General features: G+C 36.8%; 2 protein-coding genes and 1 long non-coding RNA gene across 10 annotated transcripts; all 3 read left to right on the plus strand.

Moving 5' to 3' along the window:
- Window positions 1-1,323: 1,323 nt before the first annotated feature.
- LOC107879750 lies at window positions 1,324-3,270 on the plus strand. Its single transcript, XR_001677107.2, has 3 exons — window positions 1,324-1,586; window positions 1,905-2,016; window positions 3,020-3,270. It is a non-coding gene; the product is annotated as an uncharacterized LOC107879750 (long non-coding RNA).
- A 2,927-nt stretch (window positions 3,271-6,197) lies between these two features.
- LOC107839286 (protein ENHANCED DISEASE RESISTANCE 4) lies at window positions 6,198-11,820 on the plus strand. 8 transcript variants are annotated; one of them, XR_001665064.2, is made up of 7 exons: window positions 6,201-6,653; window positions 6,908-8,371; window positions 8,474-9,458; window positions 10,263-10,323; window positions 10,412-10,635; window positions 11,412-11,542; window positions 11,698-11,820. XR_001665064.2 is itself a non-coding variant. In XM_016682706.2 (6 exons), the coding sequence occupies exons 1-6, from the start codon at window positions 6,539-6,541 to the stop codon at window positions 11,464-11,466; spliced, it is 2,904 nt and encodes a 967-aa protein (XP_016538192.1). In that variant the 5' UTR covers window positions 6,198-6,538; the 3' UTR covers window positions 11,467-11,820. The 8 variants fall into 8 exon arrangements, 6 of the variants coding, with proteins under 6 accessions (XP_016538192.1, XP_047250451.1, XP_047250453.1 ...); XM_016682706.2 differs by having other exon boundaries at window positions 6,198-6,653; window positions 11,412-11,820; XR_007043546.1 differs by having other exon boundaries at window positions 6,908-9,458.
- Window positions 11,821-11,959: 139 nt separating this feature from the next.
- Window positions 11,960-17,220, plus strand: LOC107879751 (putative pentatricopeptide repeat-containing protein At3g18840). Its single transcript, XM_016726696.2, has one exon. The coding sequence runs from the start codon at window positions 13,052-13,054 to the stop codon at window positions 15,095-15,097; it is 2,046 nt and encodes a 681-aa protein (XP_016582182.1). The 5' UTR covers window positions 11,960-13,051; the 3' UTR covers window positions 15,098-17,220.
- Window positions 17,221-23,805: the final 6,585 nt, after the last annotated feature.

Consider the following 23,805-nt stretch of genomic DNA (forward strand, 5'->3'; position numbering starts at 1 on the left):
AGTTGGTGGGATCATTAGTTTATCTCACTATGACAAGACCGGACATCTCATATGCGGTACAATTTCTAAGTCAGTTTGTGGCTAATCCTTACCATATACATCACACTGCATTACTTCGTGTCATTCGGTATGTCTGTAGTTCTATGAATCAAGGTGTTCTCTTTCGTTCAGATTCTCCTATACATCTTAAGGGATATACTGATGCAGATTGGGTTGGTTGTCCCGATTCTCGTTGCTTCGTTACTGGTTGGTGCATGTTTCTAGGCACATCCTTGATATCTTGAAAATGTAAGAAACAATCTCGTATGTCTAAATCATCTACGGAGGCCGAGTATCGGGCTATGTCCGCAGCAAGTTCAGAAATTATTTGGTTACGACATCTATTATCTGAGCTTGGTGTTGCTATTTATCTCCTACGGTGTTACAGGCGGATAACACTAGTGCGATTAAAATAGCCACAAACCCTGTGCAATATGAAAACACAAAAGATATAGAAGTGGACTGTCATTATATTCTGGAACTAGTTGTTGACCTTCTTATCACTCTACAACACATTTTTTCTCATGATCAACTTGTTGATTTATTTACAAAGGCTATGACACACGCACTACGTAGTTATCATAGCTCCAAATTGCTATTGTGTGATCACCAATATCAATTTAAGGGGGATGTTAGGCAATAGTATAATTGTATAAACAGAATATTCTCTTTCCGAAACTAAGATTTAATTGCTGATTGTGTAGTTATAACAATATATATTCTTTCGTAGAATAGAACTCTAACCTACAATTGTATAGCTATAAGTATTTCATTATGTATTATGGAATCATACAAGTCGCTATCCAAAAAATCTTGATTTCTCTACTCGTTTCTCTGTCATGGTATCAAAGTCAGGTCCATTCTCTTTTTGGGCTCTCGGTCCACGCGCCAGGCGTCTGTTGGGTCCTGGGCATGATGAGGGTGTTAGAGTGGGTAAAAAGTCCCACATTGATTGAAAAATGGACTGGTAATTTGCTTGTATGGATTTGGGTAATCCTCATGAGCTAGCTTTTGAGGTTGAGTTAGACCCAAGATCCATTCTTGACATTTGTTGTCGAATTTTGTAGCATCTCGAGGAAAAATTTTTTAACAATTTAAATTAAGTAGAACTTTGGCTTATAAGTATAGTTGTGGTACGCAAGAAAAGCAAACGGAATGGAATATTTATATACTTAGTATTTGTATGTAATATAAGTGTGCAATTGCGGGGGCCACCCTTTTTAAGCAATTTTCCTAATTAGTAGTAAACAAAAGGGTCAAATATTTCCCTTGTTCACTGGAAACTGTTTCCAGGAAACTGAAAGTAAGGTTATCCCCTTTTTGTTTTCTTTCTTTTTATTATCAATTAAGAAATCAAAACTCAAAACCAAGCCTTAAGAGAAAACAGTAGGCGGCAGCTGGGGTATTGATACTCGACTTCTTCTCCTTCTCTTGGTATTCAAGAATTCACTAAAAGAAGAAAGGGAGGAAAGGATTCTTACGATAATTATGAAGTAATCCTTGAGGGTTGACTTCAATAACCTAAAGTTGGAGTTGAATTTTAGAAGGTAAAATCTCTACCCCTTTCTTGAATTTGGCTATAAATAAGTATCTTGGAGATGTTTAATTTGTATCTTTGCCCTACTACTTGAAGTGGGTTCATGAAAGAAAAAGGGGAGAAATGGAGAATTTTGGTTAAAGAGAAGCTTTTGGGAATTTCAATCGATTGTGTAGTTTTACCCTTGAATTGTATAAGTTGAAAGAATTAGAATTTACTCCGATTCTTGATAAGAAATTCAATTAATTTCGACATAAGTGAAGATTATCGGAATAAGTTACTAAATTCTCCTATGGATTACTTACGGACATATGTGTTATCCTTGTAGCTAGTGAATTGCTTAGATAGCAGGAACTAGTGGTTGGTAAGATAAAGGTTGCACGCTCGTTGGTTGAATCACTTGAGGCTCGAATTACTATCATAGTTAATAAAGTAATAAGGTATGTAAAGCTAAACCCTTCCCTCGCCGCTAAGGCACCACTCTATGTCATGTGCTCTTTTCCATTTGATGTTAGTATAATTCTCATGAAAAACGAAAGTGGAATCTCTATATTGCCTTACATACCATTACCTCGTTCTACCATCAAGTTTGTAAGTATATATCCTTCCTTCTTTATGTTAAATTTTCATGATACTTTCTTATTATCATAAGTTTCTATACTTGAAGCCTTTAAGCCACAATATATATGTGGATAACACACGTTAGGAGTAAAAGTAAATAGTAATGGCATAGTTGTATCTGTATATGCTATCTAGACGATCAATATCGTAACTCATATGCCATAGGCCTTCAAGGCATTATTTGATATACAGTAATGATGGGAGGGTACGTAGGGTTGGCTTGGCATATCGCTCGACATGATTCTGTGCACAGGATCGAGGCCAGACCACTATAGCGAGCCCAATCATTGGGCGTACCCACCTTTGTGGCATTATTTATTTTTTAAGTCAGTTGGAACGTCATGTATTGGTTTCCCTGACTCGAGCCAACATATGGCATATATGGCCTGCGGGCAGACCCTCATAGTGAGCCCCTAGGCGGGGCATACCTGGATACAGACTGAGATTACAGTTACACATGTGAGATCATAGCAATGAGTAGGTAAGCAACATATGTTTTATACTTGCTTCAGATTGCCTTTGAAAGGTCATCTTGTGATCATCTGTATGACTTATAGGGTAAGTGCATCACCTAGGCAAAGTATAAGTCCTATATTGTAATGAACGCTTGTGTTAAATATTCTATAAGATGCTAATAAGGTTGGTGCATAAGTTATTAGTTCATATCGTATATGTGTTATTTGTTGGCTCATACGTTTTTCACATTACCATTTGACTCATATGAGCTTCTGTATTTGTCCAGCTGTTATTCTGTCTGCTTTCATACCGGTACATGTTATTTATGTACTGACGTTTCGGACCCACTATGTTTTATTAATGCAGACTCCGATCCTCCTGATCACAGACGTCCACGTTAGGCTCTATTGCCGTTTTCAGCTAATATTTTGGTGAGCTCCAACTCTCTCTGGAGCCAGTCTATGCCTAGTATTTTTTATTATATGTACAGGTCTCTGGTTGGGCATGACGGGCCGGATGCCAACTAGTCTCTTGTAGTATAGTGTGTTAAACTGACTAGAGGCTTCATGGACATCGTGTGGTATTGTATAGTTTTGTTAATATAACTCCCTCGTGTATATATGCGACCCTTATTGAATACCTTGCTCGTTATTATTCCATAACCTCGCATACGTCATAGAGTGCTTGTAGAATGTGTGTATACGGTTCTTGTTCGTCCTTAATTTAGGACGTGACAAATTTTTAGCTGACATTGTTGCCATTGGTGATGGGTATTGTGAAATTGTTGGTGTTGGTGATGGATGTTGTGAAATTTACAACCATCCCAAAAAAATTTTGAGTTGATATCAGTGAAGGTGGTGAAAATGATGTAATTGACGGTGATGGAGGTGATATTATTGTTGGTAATAGATATTGTGGAGTAGAGTTGATGGTGGTGATGGACATTGTGGAGTTGTGGTACCGGACATTAATGGTGTTAGTAGCGTTGCTGAACTTTGTGAATTCCCCGACAGCAGTAACGAAGTAGATGAGAAATAGTTGGTTGTGCGGTGTTTTGCGATGGTGGTGGCTCTGTAGTGGTTGGTGGGTAAAAAAAGAAAGAAGAATTTTTAAAAATACAAAAAAACTGATTTTTTAAAAATAATTTGATGCAGTCAGGTTAAATCTGATTCATTAATGACGTGGACGAATCAAATCGCGAGTGCTTATACAACACCCAGACTTGACTTGACCTAAGCCACGAAGGGAGAAAAATAATACTTTTAAATAATTATCACTTAAGTTTAAGTGCTAAAATAAGTTGTGATGACAAATTTAGGGAGTATTTATACTTTTTTTCAATATATTAAGTGAAAAATTATACTCCTGAAAAGTTGCCATAAAAGAGAAAAATATATTATTAAAAATAAATTAAAAAATATTAAAATAAATAAATAAAAACTAAGGGAGTATATAGTCGTCTGTTATGTAAAAAAAAATAGGTATACAATCGGGAAAATTCTACTAGCACCATAAGTATGTTTTTGACAGTTGACAAACAGTAGTAGATTGTGTATTTATTATTAAAAAAATACAATTTGGTATTATCATCAGAATATTTATAAAGTTGTTGAGTTGTAGTAGGGCCAGAAGTGGTAGCTCAAACTTTATAATGATGAGCCAATAGAATTTGACTTATTTTTAATTTTTTTTAAAAAAGAGGAAAGCTGAGTGACCCAACAGATTTTGAAAAAGTAAGTGTCAGTTCCCTCATGACTTCTATTTAACTTTTATTTATTTTAGTAGGATATCATTTTCTCCCAATTTCCAAACAAAGTTATGTAAACAACAAAATTAACAATAGTTCCACTGAGGGTACTCTTTCACTTCTCTCTACAAAAGTCCAAAACGTTGCTTTTATTTTTCTATTTTTTCCTACTTCCCTTTATATTTATATGTCTGACCTTTCTTCTTTAACTCGTACCCCACTAACACGTGAAATATGTTACCAAGTCATATAAAGACAGACATACTAGGACAAGGACCTTAAGTTTTTCACGTTTACTAATTCTTATTACCTCCTCAATAAAAGTTGAAATTATTACTCCAAAAAATCAAAAGTGTTTAAATATATTTATCTATCTTGAAAAAAAGATATAAATATATTTGCAAATCGGAGCTATCAACGTAATATTTATCTATCTTTATTTGAATATTTGGAAAAAGTATAGTTTTTTTCGTAACAACATTAAATATATTTGTAAAAAGAAATAAATCTATGTTGAACATGAAAAAAAGGAAATGACCTATTAAAAACGGTCAAATTGCGTTGAGCTGGTAAATAGTACTAGTATTTTCAGTGGATAAAGTTTAAAATCATTTGAAAAAAATACATGTTTTTCTCCACCTTTATGTTTTAGGATTTTTTTTTTTTTTCAAAACAAGACCTTGTACTGTGGAAGAAAATATTAAATGAATTTAAGAATAGATTGCTTTTGTGTTAGGGTGTGCACGTCTGCCACAAATATCACACAGCTGGAAACTCCTCCAACTCCATTTCTTGTGAATATTAAATAGTGGCATACTTGTTTTCCCTCACAAAATCTCATCAATTTTAATTACAGTTTAAATTTTTAAAATGTATAAATTTATAATACTGAACATTTCCCCATTTTTTGAAGCCTTCACAAGATACAAATTTATATTAGAAAGAATCTCAATACACGTACCAAACAATGAATAAATTTTTTTAGAAATACTAGTTTATTTATAATGGTTATGCATTCATTATCAAAAACTTCAACAACCAAGTATAGTAGTACTAGTAACTACTGAATTTCGCAGCTATACTGGTGGAACTGAAGACTCACTCTCACCTTTCATTTTACCAACTATATTATAGTCCCTTTTTTTAAAAAGAAATTTAAAAAATGGCATAATACATAAATATATTTTTAATTTGATCTCAAATTATATTTATGACCATCAATTTTGGATGTGCATAAGTAGACAATTAAACTTGTATAAAGATGAACAAATAGACACATCCGTCCTATATGACATAGTACACATGATGTCAATGGCGGAGTCAGAATTTTCATTAAGGAGATTCAGAAGTATATATATAAACTAGTTGAAGGAGGTTCAACATTACTATATATGCAGAAAAAATATTTTTAATCATATAAAATAGTATAAAAACAGTATTACTTTCCGTCGTAGGGGTTCATCTGAACCCTTAGAGCAAAGGTGGCTCTGTTATTGCATAACGTCACGTAGAATAAGAATTGACCACGTAGAACGCTACATAAGATATATGCATTTACTTGTTCAACTTTATATAAATTTAAATATTTACTTATACACAAAAAAAAATATAGATCATAGATATAAATATAATGTGAGATCAAGTTAAAGTTCATATTTTTATATTGTGCCCAAAAATATCTCACTTAACATTACAAAGAAAAGAAAAAAAAAAAAAAACTTTGGGTCTATTTCATAAAACATAAGTTTGTTGACTTGGTGCAATATTTGTTTGGTAGTTCTAACTTTATATTGACACCTCACTTGCGAAAAGAAAATAGTATCAAACATTTTCCAGTTCGTATACTTTGTTCCTCCCAAATGTGAAACAAAGAAAGTAAAAGAGTATCTGGTTACCTACCTACATAAGATTTTTCTACTTTCTTTTCAGTTTCAACTCTACCAAATCCATATTTTTTTCTACTACTCTAGATTCCATAGTTGAATTTTCTGCAAAATAGACCTTTTTCTTTTCAGATGCATTCTTGTACAAAGACATTGATGAGAGCTAAAAGAACTGTGTGAGAGGGTAGAAGGTTTTTGTTTATGATTTTCCTTGTTTGGGGGGGGTTTTCAAGATTGTTGGAAAGACATCCTTAAATGTCTGAACAAGCAAAGGTTCGTTTGGTTCGTTGTCCAAAGTGTGAGAATTTGCTACCTGAGCTTACTGATTATTCTGTTTACCAGTGTGGTGGATGTGGTGCTGTTTTACGAGGTATATTTTACTTCTTGATCTTTCTTTATTTTTAATTTTTGGGTGTTGTTTTTGCTTTAGTTTTTTAGGAGAAAGGTAAAAATCAGTTCTTGAAATTGACTTGCTCTTCAAGGTGTGTGCTTTTGTTTTCTTTGACTGTTGCCACTTTTGAAGATTGTCTTGTTTGCATTAGTGGTTTTTCTTGATCTGGCTGTATATAGTTGAAGTCTTCTGAGATTATTCTCTCTCTCTTTTCCCCCCCTTTCCGGTTAAAGTTTCAGCTAAGAGTAAAAATGGGGAGTTGAATAAATTTGTGGAGAAGTGTGAAGAAGAAACTGTGGAGAACCCTGAGAATTTTGATGTTTCAGAGAAGAAACTTATGAATATGGATGATGGTTCCGGGTATGATGTCAAGTCAAATGCTAGTTCTTCCAGCACGAGGGAGAGGAGGAGGGCTTTGCGCGATGCACATGAAACTTACAGGACTAATTTGAGGAATGTTGATGGTAATTGGGCTAATGAGGATGATGATAGGGTGATGTATAAGGCTAACATTGATGAACAAAGACAAGAAAATATGGCCGATGAGTTTGAACCTTTCGACTCCGAGAATGGAAAAGAAATTGAAACTCGAGGAACAGGTCGAGTTAGTCCATATTGGAGTAGGAGTCAGAGAAGTGAGGCAGAGGTGTTGCCTAGGTCTAGAAGAACTAATCGTGAAGGTATGAGGTATTCACCCTCCATTAACTCAGAAGAGGGTCCCTTGGTCTACGCTTCAGGCTCAGTTTATGATAGTGATAAGAGGTTGTTCAGGAAGGATGTGGATGGGTTCAATCAGGATGAACAAATTCAAGAAAATATGGCTAAAGAATTTGAACTTTTTGACTCCCAGAACAGAAAAGAAATTGAAACCCAAAGAACGGGTAGAGTTCCAGATTGGAGAAGTGAGGCAGAGACGTTGCCCAGGGTTAGAAGGGTTGATCCTGAAGGTATGAGGTATGCGTCCTCCATTAACTCAGGTGAGGGTCCTTCTGGCTACTGGTCAGGTTCAAATTATGATAATGACAAAAGGCGGTATAGGAAGGATGTGGATGGGTTCAGCCAGGTTGATTGTCCAGTTGATGAGCGAGCAGAGCTTTTGAGGAAGTTTAATGAGATAAAAGAGCAGCTCAGTCGCTTTGGTGATGTGTCTGAGAAGCCTAACGAAAGAGTCCCACTTGAAAGGAGGATGGCTCATCATGAAGGTTACGGAACTCCCGTTGATCACTTTCCAGAAAGCTCTGCAAGGATCATGAATAGACCTTTGGCACAAAATCCTGTTTCTGGTGAAAGACCTTCCTACCCGAACCGCTACAATGCACCCTCGCCTTTTATGGATGCTCGTGACATGGCCGGCGGTGGATTTTATCCTCCTAGAGACTATATCCAGGGATATGGAGGTCCTCGAAGGTCTCAGTTGCTTGATGGAGATCCATACCAAGCCCCGGCTCTGTTTCAATTGCAGCCATCTCATGCCCATTTTTCTGGGCGGTCAATGGACAATGAGATCCCACCTACAGATCCTCATCCACCTTACCAGCGTCAGACTAATCCTCATCATCCATCTTGCAATTGTTTTCACTGCTACAACGTAAATCAAGTCCATAGACGAGGTCCACTCACTGCTTTCGGTGAGAAAAGGTTCTCTGACAATTTGCAGAACCCAATGCTCTACCGTCATCAAAATAGTGCTGCATCTGGTAAGCAAGAATATATTCCTCAAAATGCCAATCCTCTTCCATTAAAGCTGCGGAATCCTCAATCATTAATGGCTCATTCTGGTGACCTGAACTCTGCTGTAGGTGGTTATGCTCGTAGACATCCTCCCAGGATGCAGACTAGTGGACAACAATGTCTACCTGTTGCTGGTGGAGCCCCATTTTTAACGTGCTTCTATTGTTTTCAACTGCTGCAATTTCCCAAGGAAGTTTTTCATGGAGGAAAAAAACCAAAAATGAAATGTGGGGCATGTTCTACAGTCATGGTTATTGCAGTTTCAGGCAATAAAATGGCTGTTTCTATTGATGAGCGAGTGGATAAAGGCAATGACAAGATGGGTCATCAACATAGAGTCACGTTGAATGAATGGAATCAATATTCCAATGGACATACAAACCGTCCTAGCATAACCTTTTCCTCTGAAGATTATGATACTTCTAAATATGATTTCCATGCAATGGATCAAGAACTCAGGTCGCTGTCAACAGGTCGTGGAAGTTCCATTAAATCTGCCGAGATGAGGAGCCTTTGTTCTACATCTTCCCGTAGTTCAAGGGATGAGGACAACCTCAATAAATTTGCTGCAACAATGGAAAAGTCAGACTCTGAGCTGCCAATGAAGGGTAAAGAAGCTCCACCACCAGCTGGTTCACCATTGCAAGAGTACTTTGACCATTCTAACAAATTTCATGTTGCCAACCGCCTGGATCATGGAAACAGAAGTGCGCGCTCAGATGCAGAGAAGCTAATGCAGAAAATGTCTACTTCACAGCAAAACTCTACCAAAGATTTAGATGTAGCAACCGAGATGGACATACCATCCAATGAGTATTGTAACACTGGCTCATCGTCAGGGTCTGGTGAATCTAGTAAAGAAGGAGACCAACTGAAAGCCACTAAAGAATCATTTTTCTCTGGTATTATAAAGAAAAGTTTTAAAGAATTCAGCCGATCTGATTCTACTGAGGTGGAAAAGGCCAATATTACAGTTAATGGACATCTTATACCAGATCGGTTGATCAGAAAGGCAGAAAAGCGTGCTGGACCAATACGACCTGGACATTACTGGTAAGTGACCGGCCTTCATTCGTTCAACCTGTTCATTCGTTGAGTTTAAACACAATGTCTTTTGCTCTTTTACATTTACCTTGTTGCTGATGTACATGTAGGAGGCCAGAAATAGCATAAGTGTTAAGAGTCCCACACTGTCTCTTTAAGGGATAAGTGGTCTCTTTAATATGGCTTGGGCAATTGCTACCTCTTGAGCTGTCTTTTGGGATTGAGTTAGACCAAAGAATCATTCTTTACAATGAGTGACTATTTTATTTATCTTTATTTCTTTTTTTTTTTTAGAGTTTTTGGACCGAGCGTAAAACAAAGCTCTATATAATTCTAGTTTGCTTGGTGAAATATGCGTAGAGACTATGCTTTTCCTCTTTAGTCTATACAAATTTTACAATTTCATTAACCAAATTGCAACATAAAATTCCTCAGTAAGTATGATTGTGCAGAGACGTTGCAAGGTTACAATGAGAAATTGCATTTGTAAAATCTTCAGCATGGAACCTCTTGCAAGCAATCTCCCAACATGCATATACCACTGTTTCTGAGATACTGAGAAAAAAATTCTAGGCATCTGGGAAAGAACTCTAATGTAGTTTGGATCACTTGACAGTGCACATGATTGGTAGTTTTAGTTCTACGAAATTTTGTTAGATGGTTCCGATTTTTGATGGTTCAGTTCTGTTAATTAGTTTACATTTATTCAGCTGCAAAGATTCCCTTTACCTAGTCCTGTACCACATTTTGGTTTGTGCTAAAATCACATTTATGATCGAGTATATTGCTTCTTGACTTAATTTCTTATGCTAGGTATGATTTTCGAGCTGGATTTTGGGGAGTGATTGGCGGTCCTTGTCTGGGCATTATCCCTGTAAGATTTACTGTTTCTAGTAGAAACTATTACTCAGTATTCTCCCGCTTTTGTTATTCTTTCCATGCTATAACTATTCTTCTTGCAGCCATTTGTTGAAGAATTTAACTATCCCATGCCTGATAACTGTGCTGGTGGAAGTACTGGAGTATTTGTCAATGGGAGAGAGCTTCATCCAAAGGATCTGAAGTTGCTTGCAAATAGAGGTCTCCCAGCTGAGAGAGAGGGGTCTTATATTCTTGAGATTTCTGGCAGAATCCTCGATGAGGATACTGGTGAAGAGTTACAGAGCCTGGGCAAACTTGCTCCGACGTGAGTATCAATTCTATATGTGATGGCTTTGGGTTTTCAATAATGCTTTCTCTTGATCAATTAAATGTTCATATTTCTCCATGAAGGCTCATGTTGCCAATTTAGTTGGTCGAATGACCCCTGACGTACTTTCTGTTAGCTATCTTACCCTAACATGCACCTGTAAAATATTATACATAAAGAACTCATTGGCTACACAAATATGCTGAGTCACCTCCTTCCATACACCCTGGAGTCGGGGTGGATGATTGAGATAAATGAATTCTTGTTCAAAAACTTATTAAGATAAATGAACTGAAGTGCTCGTTATTCTAGATTTATGACACCCTGATACACTGCTGGCTTATGATACAGCTATTATCTTGGTCTTTGCTACGTATTCTTGCTTCTACCTTTCATACTTCATGAATGATGCTTTACGAAGAAGAAAACTTAGGAGTCTATCCTTCACCATTATTGCGCGCACTTAGGTCCTCTTCTCAATCGACTAACTTGTCCTGACATTCATCAGTCAAAAAGACAGGCTTCTGCTATTGCTTAGTTTCAATATGATATCATCGACATATTAGCTAGCACGAAGTTTGGATGCTTCTTTTTCTAGTGCCACTTCACTGTCCTCTCTAAATCCTTTGGTTATGTCTAGTTTTACTTTTCCTATGGACATTTTTAACAAGTACGCGACACAGTTTTACAATGTTAGCCCTTTCTCATAATTATAGAAGATTTTGAATAATAATTTGATTTCAGGCTGTGCTAACTAAACACTTCTTTTTCAGCGTTGAGAAAGCAAAGCATGGGTTCGGCATGAGACCTCCAAAAGTAGCAGCATAACTGTCATAAAAGAGAGTTTCGCCTTACTAGGAGATTGCTTACAGTTAACGGAAAATCTGGCTGTAGTGCCTGACAGGTGAATGTTAGATTTTTGTGAACGAGACATGTAAATTGAAACTTAGATTATTTTTATTTTGTCGCGTGCCAGTGAGAATTTTGTTTCTTACATATTCTATATATATATTTTTTGTGTCAATGTAAATTCATGAAAAGATGGTTTGCTGTGTGCAGTTTTGTAGTATTGAAGAAAGTTTGCCTGGCTACTGAATCATGGCTATGATGGTGGGAATGTTGTATTAAATCCTTTGCACTGTTAGCTTTCTAGCTTAATATTAATGCAGAATGTTTCTCTAATTTTTAACTCTATCTCAATTAAGTATAAATAACATAAATACCAACTCTTTTAGAACTAATTACACTCTCTCTCACCTTTTTAATTACTTACTCTCTCCCTATTAATATACATAATATAGCCGACATATACATAGCATTCTGTGTATATGTTGGGATTTTTGTAATATGTTTAGGGAGTTGAGATTTTTTGTAATATCGTAAACATAAGTTGTGTATTTGTGTAATTTTTAGTTCAATTAAAGCAAGATGTTTCTGGTACTAATACTTACATGGGGATTTAGTCATTAATCTCCATTGTATGTTTAAATATTATTTCCTTGAGAGATTTTCAGTAGCAGAAATGTATTCAATTCTTTTTCTTTTAAATGTTTGGACATGGCAGGGTGTGGAAACCAGTCCTGTCCGAATGGTTTGCCGCAGTAAGTTGGGGAGTTCACGGGTCGGTAATTGGTAAAAATCAAAATCAAACCAACATAATTGATTTTTTAAATTATTAAAATCAAATCAAACCAAAATATATATCTATCGGTTTAAATTCGATTTGATTTAGTTATCAACTATACACAAAAAATGTAAAACAAAACAAAACAAGTCAAATAAAGTTTGATTTATTTAATTGTTTTGGGTTGATTGTTTACTCAACTCGTGAACACCCCTACCATCAAGGGTGCTAACTTGTAGTTACAAAGTCCCAGTCCAGGATAATCAAATTCTCTCGAGCAATATTTGTACAAAATTTATTTTTCAACTGATGCGATTTTTCATTAGACACTTCAAAATGTGTCTATTGAATGAATATATATAATATTTCACATTCAAAACATGAATGAATATATTTACTGTCTTAGTTAAGGATCACTCGATATTATAAAATTTTATTTCCATATGGTACAGTAATAATGAGTGATGAGTCCTTTGCTAAAGTTTATATACCAAGCCTATACAAAATTCAACTGCCATATGATTTGATGTGCATATTTTTCTCTCCACTCTATCGTAGTAGTTGACAAACATTAACACAATCTTATGAGTAACCCCTTTCGAATAGTTTGATTCGCGTACTAAATTATCCCGAGATTATTAGTTGTCAAACACTAACACGACATTATGATCAAGCCATTTCGGATAGTTTAATTCGCATTCTAAATTATCCCGAGATTATTATTTCCATCCAAGACCACAACATCCCCAACCCCACCCCACGCACCCACCCACCCACACACCCCAAACAATGAAATCACTATTAGATTGGGCCAAGTTTCAAACCCGTAACATCAAATCCGGTTTAACCCCAAGAATCATTGATACCAACCACCTTATTTATGTATACTCAAAGCACTCTCTTTTACAGTATGTCCAAAATTTGTTTGACGAAATGCCTGAAAGAAATGTTTTCACTTGGAATGCTATTATTAACACTTACGTTAAAGACAACAACTTTGTTCAAGCGAGAGCACTTTTTGATGCTGCTCCCTTTAAGGATTGGGTCACCTACAATACAATGTTGTCTGGTTATGTCAATTCTGAAGGATTTCAGGATGAAGCAGTTCGATTATTCTCCGAAATGCAATTTGTTGATGAAGTATCTGAGTATGCATTGACTACCATGCTTGGTTTAGTGACAAAGTTGAGTCTTTTGTCATATGGTAGGCAATTGCATTCTTATATGTTGAAGACTGGGAATAGTTTGAATAGGTATTCGTTGAGTTCTTTGATTGCTATGTATTCGAAATGCGGGTGTTTTAAAGATGCTTGGAGGGTCTTTGATGGATCTGATGACGGGTTGGTTGATACGGTTTCCAAGAATACTATGGTGGCAGCTTGTTTTAGAGAAGGTGAGTTGGAAATGGCCCGGAATGTGTTTTTAAGTAGGCGACAGTTGAATGATGAAGTTTCTTGGAACACAATGATTTCGGGTTTTGCCCAAAATGGTTATGAAGAGGAGGCTATCCGGTTGTTCAGGATCATGATGGAGGAGGGATTTGTATGGAATGAGCACAGTTTTTCTAGCGTTATAAGTGCTTGTTCTGGCGTGAAGAATTTGAAACTTGGGAAGGAGATTCATGGTTGGATTTTGAAGAAAGGAATGAGTTTGAATCCATTTATTAGCAGTAGTTTCGTTAATCTTTATTGCAAGTGTGGTCTCTTGAATTATGCGCATTCAATTTGTAAAACTACTCAGAAAGAGAACCCTTTTGCTGTCACACCATTAATAGTAGGATATTCAGAAACGGGTAACATGTTAGAAGCAAGAAGGCTTTTTGACTCATTGCCTGATAAGAATCATGTTGTATGGACCGCTATGATATCTGGATACGTGAAAGCACATCAATGTGAAGAAGCTTTTCAGCTTTTCAGAGAGTTAATGACACAGAAAACCACTGTTCCTGATGAACTGATTTTTATAAACCTGCTTGGCGCATGTGCCATACATGCAACTTTTAATTATGGGAAGCAAATACATGCCTGTATACTAAGAACCGGCACCGCAATGGATGCTAAGTTGTCAAATTCGTTGGTTGATACGTATTCAAAAGGCGGAAATGTAACATATGCACGGAGGATTTTTCAATTGGCTGTTGATAGAGATACAATTCTTTACAACAGTATGATAGCTGGTTATGCTCTCCATGGGTACGAAAATGAAGCTATTCAGCTTTTCAGTCAGATGACAGAGCAAGGTTTCCAACCTGATGAAGTCACTTTCCTTGCCCTTCTATCAGTTTGTCGGCACCGTGGGTTAGTAAAATTAGGAGAAGAGTATTTCTTTTCCATGACCCAAGATTATAAAATATCACCTGGATTCGACCACTATGCAAGTATGATAGACTTGTATGGGAGGGCAAATCAACTTGACAAGGCAGTAAGCTTAATGGAAACGTTGCCTATGGAACCAGATGCTGTAATTCTGGGGGCATTTTTAAATGCTTGCAAAATGAACAGAAATGCTGAACTTGCAAAAGCTGCTGAGGATAAGCTATTGCAAATTGAGGGAGGGAATGGGTCTAGATACGCTCAGTTGGCTGGAATCTATGCTTCGGAGGGGAAATGGAATGAGATGGGAAGGGTAATGAAAATGATGAGAGGAAGAGAGGCCAAGAAAACTGCTGGTTGCAGTTGGGTATACATAGGAGACACAGTTCATACCTTTATCTCGGGTGACAGATCTCACATGGAAAATGATGCCATATATATTACTTTAGGATGTTTGATCAAAGAATTATCTAAATTATCAGCCACTATATTCTTAGAAGAAGAGTTCTGCATATTCTATTGATTAGTAATGTTGATACAGATCGTTGAGTTACTTCTTTTTCCATTTACATGCCTTCGGCCGTAGGATGGAGCTGTATTGATCATGTCCATTCTATTCCCCTGGGCATTGTGCTTATTCTAGGGTCGTTTGAACAATGTTGAGCAAACAGGAATTTAGATAGATTTTCAGAAATTTAAAAAGATAGTGTTGTACAGTAGTTTCACATTTAAAATGATGAAGAAATTCTACTATATTAGAAACATGGCTATAGATGCTGTTTAACATGTCTGCTTAGTGTCATTTCAATTTTACTTGAATGCATTATAGACATTTAGCATCACTTGCTTATTAGACACGTCTCTTTATATCTCTTCTAATCTACAATTGAATAGCCACATTTGCCACTTTCTCTCTTTTGTTTTCAATGTGGTTCTATTATCTTTTACAGCTTCTTCATTTCCAACTTCCACCATCTTCTTGCTTGGCAATTCTTTAAGTCTCTCTGGATTTTCTGGATTTTAACAACTTTTCTCTGCTATCTACTTCGGTATATATGTCCTACTTTGTTTTTATGGTTTTCTTGTATTATATGTATATACATTGCTTACTCTATGGCAATATTGCTTACATATTTTTACTAATATGTAGGGAGAATAGTCATAGATATATGCAATTAACAGTTCTATACTTCCCTCGAATTTTAAGAGAAGTAATCTTGCTTTGCTATTGTTACAAGTACTGCTTAGAAACAAAGGTTAGCCCAGTCATGTCATGAACATTACTAAAGAAATTTGAATGTGATGTCTTTTATTCAATGGCTAAGACATCAAGCATTGACGAAAATTGTTAGAGTGAGCTTTTGCGGAACCAAATTCTTTAATTCAAACTCCTAAACAATTAAAATCTAAGGCTTTGCAAGTTTTGATCAGGGTTTTGGAGTTACTAGGTTAACAATAGATTAGTATTTTTGCTGCTTATTATTAAATTCAATTATTTTTTAAGCTATCCCTTTTCTTGACGATGACAGTGATTTTTGAAGTTTGTGATTTTGATGAACAGGTAAAATCGTATTTGTCTATTGGGGCAGTAGATACTTTGGCTTAACTCAATGATGGGTTAATGTTTCTCTTTTTCCTTTAAATTTTCAAAAACCAAACACAGTCTCTAAGAAAAGAGGGTATTAGGTTATGAGTTTATGATGGTTTGCCCATTTGATCATTGTGAATGGGTTCGTTGGTTGAATGAAGCTATGGACAACATATCATTGATCATTTAGTCGGATAATCTGTCCAAACTAAAAAATTTGCTCCATTGTTCTTCATTGATCAATTTGGAAGTTGCATGTCAATTGAATCAAAATGTCTAGTCTCGTGGACCCTTTTATTTATCCTGATTTGTAAAGTGGATACTTCTACTTATACTTTTGTTATTTGAACCCTTAAACCCATTTAAAATAATTTTTTTAAACCCTTTTTTTGGCATGACATCTTATGTGTCTGAGACCACATAGGAGCGTGTGATTAAAATGCCAAAGGCGTGTCCCACCCAAAACAGGGCCCCAACGGTCCAAAAAGTGCATTTATAAGCCTTCTTCCTAATTTGCTTCCAATACCATTGTTGGAGCAATTTGAGCCTTTTTCTCCCATTTTCTCTATCTTCTCTCCCTAATTTCTTGTACCTTAATTTTTTATTTTTTATCCTTCTGTGTTTTTCGGTTGTACCTTGATTCTTAGTCCATTTTTTCTCTAATTTTTCATAACACCATAACAATTCGGGTTTGTTATTGTGGTTTTATACTGAACTTAAGATGACAAGAACATCAACTAATTCTGAAAGAATGTTTTGGGATTGTCAAAAATATAAAGCCAGCAATTGTTGTGGATTCTTTCGATGGGCTGATGCAAATGAATAATACTACATAAACAATCCATCAACAATTTCAGAGCAAGGAAGTAAAGGCAGACATAGAAAGCAGCGAAGACAAGAAAGGCTGGGAAGAAATAGAAGACATGAAAGACATGAGAGATCAAGCACTGACATTGATGTCACTCTTATCATCATTGTTGTATTTCTATCTGTTGTACTTAAGATGGCTTGATATTTATAGTTGCAATGTGCAATGATAATGAAATTTAAATTTAATGACAAACACTATTTTGTCAACACTGAAATCTTCAATATATAATGTCTTAACAAGAGTTGACATCAAAAAGCTTGTCTTAACAACACCATTAATGAAAAATGCACCAGAAGTCATAAAATACTTGTCTTAACAACACTTGGGATCAGTTGAAATAAAAAACTAGCAATACACAAAGAGAATTCTACTACTGTATTGCTTGAGTGCTTGGTGTGGACTGATTCTTGCTGACTTGAGTGTTTGATGTGGCTTGATTGGTTGTAGAAGATTTTGCTTTTGATCTTTTGTAACTCTATTCTTGTAGTTGACTTTGAGTTACTGCAGCTCCACCTTTCCACCTTAGTACATTTGGTTTGTAACCCAAGTCAATATTGGTTGGAACTGAACTAATAAATGTTGGACTATGTAACTGTAATGCCCCGAGTCTGGTACCCCGGACGCTACATGGTGCTCATAATCTCGAAGGACCATAAGCTAACCCATGACTGATATCTGTACTGAGCACTGAATAATATACTGTAAAAGAAATGCAGGATAGTAGGCTGAAATGCCAAAAAGGTTCAAATATCTCAAATACTGAGAAAAACATAACATCTGATAGTATATGCAAAACTATAACTGTCTCAAATACTCTAGTCTGAAAAGCCTCTAAACTGAACTGTTTGAATGAGGAGTTGATGGGACAATCCCCCAACTAACTCCATCTACTGAAATACTGAATCTAATGAAATAACGAAATAATCATTTCCTAGAACTATGAGGACTCACCACTGACTCTGACTGCTGAACTCTGAACTGCTAAGTGCAATTGGGAACCTGAGCGTCCGAACCTATGGTATAAAACACCACAGCACAAGAGAAAAGTATGCGTCAGTACGTGAGAATGTACTGGTATTCAAAGTGGGGTAGGCTGAATGCATGGGTTCATATGCATGAACAAAACTATCTGAATGACATGAGTATAACTAAATGAGAGTACATGCATGAATACATGAACTGTAATTGAGATCCTGATAACACTGAATAATGGATCTGAATACTGATAACATAGATTTCTGATAACTGATATACTGTTAACTGAGTGACTGTGTCTGACAGTCCTGATCTTGATGGAACTAGCTGAGTTCCGTACTGAACTGAGTGATTGTATCTGACAGTTCTGGAATTTGTAGAACTATCTGAGTTCTATTTTGAAGACTGAGACTGAGACAGTGGGAGGTAGTCATCTAACCGACAAGCCTTAAATAAGATAATATAGCTGAAATGGGGTCTAATCTATAACCCTAATTGGTAGGGTGTCAATACCGCGCCACTGGTAAAGACAAGTTGTGAGTGACCCTCATCTGGCAGGTACTCTAATGAGAATGGCGGGACCCTCAACTGACAGGTTAAGCCACCTCATCAACCCTCAACTATCAGGTTTGATGTCTCAACCTACGCTGGCTACGTAGTTCTGGAACGCAAGGATTGCTTCTAAGAATCACACCCTCTACTAGCAGGTGGGTTCCCATCCTTGGGTTCACTCGGTGCTGAATCCTACTCTCATCTGAATAGACACTGAATTGATTATACTAAGTTGAACTGGACTGAGTTCGCTAAGTTCCGTTGGCTGACGAAATACTACTGAATTCTGCTAACTGACTGAGTTTACTGAGGATTTAACTGAATACTGAATAGAACTGGACTGATACTGAATCTACTGAGTTTTCTTGAGTTCAGTAACTGACTGAACTCTACTGATCATGGCTTGACTGAGAGTATTTTGAAAACTGACACTGGCTCTAGGTACTCAGCTAAATTATTGGGTATTAAATACCCCCAGAACTCGATAGAATGGACAATATAAGACATGGTAATTCTTGAATAATATAACACTAGTCTATCATTTGCAATACAATCACTGAGGCATTTCATCAAGTACTCAAAAGTCATAAACTTGAACATAGATAAGAATGCATAATAGTGTGTCATAATTCATTCACTAAGACTTTTCATCAAACACTTAGCATGCATTTAACTTGTACATGAATAGGGATCTCTTGTCAACATGCTATAATGGCACTATTCCTTTCATAATGACATTTTATCAAACACACGGGGAGCATGCTTTAGTCACACAACAACCAATACATCTAATTGTAATGGATACATCAATCAACTTATTAATTGAAGGGTTTATCATGAACATTATGTAAATCATCACATACTTGGGTCAATTATTGAAACTTTGTAGTTTAAAACATGAATCAAAACCCAACAACAACGTGAACATGAATTTCAATTACATTAAATCATAAACAATCATAAATATATAATCTTTGAATTGAAAAAGGGATTATGACAGTTGCTGATTTGAGCCTCACCGCGATGCAGCCTAATCGTGGTGAGCAACTGAAATTAAAAAATTGACAAATTAGCTTTCATCGCAACGCGATGGATGGATCATCGCTATACTCATCGCGACGCGGGCTTATCGCGGTGAGCTACTATTTTTGAAATTTGAATTCAATCCAATCCTTGTCTAAAAATTCTGAAACTTACTCGAGACATGCTATTTTTATCCCTGAATATGACCCAACTTAGAAATTAACTTTTCAATTCGGGAAGATCATAAATAAATTCACTGAAGTTTAAAAGTCTTAGAAAAGACTGAGTCCTAATACCTAGCTGAAATTTTCTAACTTTGGGACCCCTCAACAAGCCTTCAAGACTGAGTTAACTTTAAGATTTCGTGGGGTCTTACAATATTTCCCTCTTGAAAACATTTATCCTCAAATGAGACTGATTAAGATGGGACAATACTGACAGTCTGAACTTACATACTGGACATGAACATCTGAAACATGATTGCATGACTGACATTACTGATATACTGAAATTTCATGTTGAACATGTATATCTGATGCATGATTTCATGACTGAGCTAACTCATGAATGCATGACTGAAATTACTTATAAACTGAGTTTCTTATAATGAGAATGCATGTCTGATGCATGAATGCGTGACTGAGATTACTGATAAACTGAGTTTCCAATAATGAGAATGCATATTTGATGCATGAATGCATAACTGAACTGACACATGAATGCATATAATTGAATATGCAATGGTATTTGATACCAAGTTTGTAACTAAAATCTGAACATAAAACTGAATAAGTTTAAGGAATGCTATTACCTTGGGATGAGTCTGAGTTTGCGGAGAAGAGGTGAGGATACTTGGTCCATATATCTACTTCTGCTTCCCAAGTAGCTCCCTCAACGGACTGATTTCGCCAAAGAACTTTGACTAGAGGCACTTCTTTGTTTCTCAGTTTATGAGTCTGATAGTCGAGAATTTTAACTGAAATCTCTTCGTAAGAGAGGTTGTTCTGAATATCTATGCCCTTTATAGGGACTAAAACTGCTGGGTCACCTATGCACTTCTTTAGCAAGGAGACATGGAATATTGGATGGACTGAGGCTAGATTTGAAGGCAATTCGAGCTTATAAGCTACTTTGCCAAAGCGACTGAGAATTTTGAAGGGACCAACATATCGGGGACTAAGTTTTTTCTTCTTGCCGAACCTCTTCACTCCCTTCATGGGAGAGATTTTCAAGTACACATAGTCACCAATCTCGAACTCGAGATCCTTTCTACACACATCTGTGTACAACTTCTGCCAGCTCTGGGCTATTCTGAGCCTCTCTCCGATCAACTGAATTTCTCCAAGGTATCAAAAATCAAGTTAGGCCCTACAACTGTGTCCTCACCAACTTTAAACCAATCAATTGGAGATCTATATCTCCTACCATAGAGAGCTTCGAATACTGGAATGATAGTTGTTGTTGTATGCAAACTCAATCAAAGGTAAGTAGTCATCCCAACTATCCTTAAAGTTGATTGCACACGCCCTTAGTATATCTTCCAAGGTCTGAATGGTCCTTTCTACCTAACCATCTGTCTGAGGATGAAAGGCTGTACTGAGGTGAACTCGGGTACCAAGACCCTTTTGGAATGCTTTCTAGAAATAAGAGGTGAACTGGTTACCTCTATCTGAGGTTATAGACAATGGAACACTGTGCAATCTGACCAAATCTCTAATATAGAGTTTGGCATAATCCTCGACTGAATAAGAGGTATGGACTGGAAGAAAATGAGCTGATTCGGTCATCCTATCTACAATGAACCAAACTAAATTATGCTGATAACGAGTACGAGGCATACCCGTCATAAAGTCCATGTTCACTTCTTCCTACTTCCGAGTAGGAATACTAAACTCCTACATGAACCCACTAGGATTCTGATGCTCAATCTTCACCTGCTGGCATGTTGAGCACTTACCCATAAACTCTGTGATATCTCTCTTTATCCCACTCCACCAATATATCTCCTGCAAATCGTGGTACATCTTAGTGGCCCCTCGGTGAATCGAGTAACGCGCACCATGAGCTTTTGCAAGAATTTGCTATCTTAAGTCATAATACTAGGCACACACAGACAACCTTGACAACTCCCCCTTGGGAGAAAGCTCTACTTTATGATCTCTGACTGACTTTTTCAACTTGACTAAACTGGGATCTCTATCCTATCTGTCCTTCACTTTGGAAACTAGAGATAATTCTGAACTACTCTGCACCCATATACTACATTCTACTGAATCGACTCAGTGGACACCTAGTCGGGCTAACTGATGAACTTCCTGGGCTAACTTCTTTTTACTATCCTCAATACGAGTAACACTACCCATGGACAGTCTACTGAGAGCATCAGCCACTACATTGGTCTTGTCCGGATGATAAAGGACATTCATGTCATAGTCTTTCAATAACTCCAACCACCTTCTCTGATGGAGGTTGAGATTTTTTTGAGAGAACACATACTGAAGGCTCTTATGGTCTGTGAACACATCAACGTGTACCCTATACAAATAGTGCACCAAATCTTTAAGTCAACCACTACTGCTAACTCAAGATCATGAGTTAGATAGTTCTTCTCATGAGGTTTAAGCTGTCTGGAGGCGTAGGCTATGACCTTACCATGCTGTATGAGTACACAACTCAAACCTACTCTGGATGCATCACAGTAGACTACAGATCCATTTGAACCATCTGGGAGAGCCAAAACTGGGGCTGGGGTGAGTCGAGTCTTCAACTCCTGAAAACTCTTCTCGCAAGAATCTGACCACTGGAATTTGAATTTCTTCTGAGTCAATCTGGATATAGGGGATGTAATATACAAAAATCCCTCAACAAACCATCTGTAATAGCCAGCCAAACCCAAGAAACTCCTGATATCTGTCAGAGAGATGGGTCTGTGCCAATTTCTCACTATTTCAGTCTTTTGGGGATCAACTCTAATGCCATCATCGGAAATGATATGGCTAAGGAATGCTACTGATCTTAGCCAAAATTTGCACTTGCTGAATTTGGCGAATAACTGATGATTTTTGAGGGTCTGCAATACTATTCTAAGATGGTCTGCATGAATAACTGATGATTTTTGAGGGTCTGCAATACTATTCTAAGTTGGTCTGCATGATCACGCTCACTGTGGGAATAGACAAGGATGTCATCTATGAAGACTATGACGATCCAAGTACTTCTTGAACACGTGGTTTATCAAGTCCATGAAAGCTGCTGGGGCATTGGTAAGACCAAAGAATATGACCAAGAATTTGAAGTGATCATATTGAATTCTGAAAGTTGTATTTGAGATGTCATATTCTCTGACTCTGAGCTGATGATAGCCTGATCTGAGGTCTATCTTAGAAAAGTAACTAGCACCCTAAAGTTAGTCAAACAAGTCATCGATTCTGGGATGTGGATACTTGTTTTTTATCGTGACCTTATTGAGTTGGCGGTAGTCTATGCACATTTTGAGAGAACTATTTTTCTTGCGCACGAATAGAACTGATGCACCCCATGGGGACATATTAGGTCTGATGAATCCCTTGTCTAAGAGATCCTTCAACTGCTCCTTTAATTCTCTGAGCTCTGCAGGTGCCATTCTATATGACAGAATAGATATGGGCTGAGTATCTGGAAGAAAGTCAATGACAAAGTCTATTTTCCTTTCGGGAAGAATTCCTGAAATATCTTTGGAAAAGACATCTGAGTATTCATTCACTACTGGGACTGATTTGAGACTGGGAGTTTTGGAACTAGAGTCCTTAACTCGAACGAGATGATAAACATATCCCTTAGATATTATTTTCCCAGCCCGTAGATAGGAAATAAGCTGACCCCTGAATGCTAAAGTACTACCCCTCCACTATAGGACAGGTTCATTTGGAAACTGAAATTGGACAATTCTGTTTCAGCAGTCGACTGTGGCATAGCAGGAATAAAGCCAATTCATACCAAGAATGACATCAAAATCAGTCATCTCTAATTCAACTAAGTCTGCTGAAATGACTTTCTAAGATATCATAACCAGGCAGTTCCTGTATACCCGCCGGACTATGATAGATTTACCCACTGGGTAGAGACTGAGAAAGGCCCTGCTAAAATTTTGGGACTGACTTCGAAATCAACTACTATATAAAGAATAACAAAAAACAAGGAATCTCCTGTATCTAGTAAAGCATAAACATATATATGAAAGATC

The sequence above is a fragment of the Capsicum annuum genome, chromosome 8, assembly GCF_002878395.1.
Source record: "Capsicum annuum cultivar UCD-10X-F1 chromosome 8, UCD10Xv1.1, whole genome shotgun sequence".
NCBI lineage: Eukaryota > Viridiplantae > Streptophyta > Magnoliopsida > Solanales > Solanaceae > Capsicum > Capsicum annuum.

Coding starts and splice junctions, on each gene's coding strand:
- LOC107879751 (XM_016726696.2), top strand. CDS start 13,052: ATGAAATCACTATTAGATTGGGCCAAGTTTCAAACCCGTAACATCAAA.
- LOC107839286 (XM_047394495.1), top strand. CDS start 6,539: ATGTCTGAACAAGCAAAGGTTCGTTTGGTTCGTTGTCCAAAGTGTGAG. Junction 9,459..10,262: donor ATACGACCTGGACATTACTG/GTAAGTGACCGG, acceptor TTCTTATGCTAG/GTATGATTTTCGAGCTGGAT. Junction 10,324..10,411: donor CTTGTCTGGGCATTATCCCT/GTAAGATTTACT, acceptor TTCTTCTTGCAG/CCATTTGTTGAAGAATTTAA.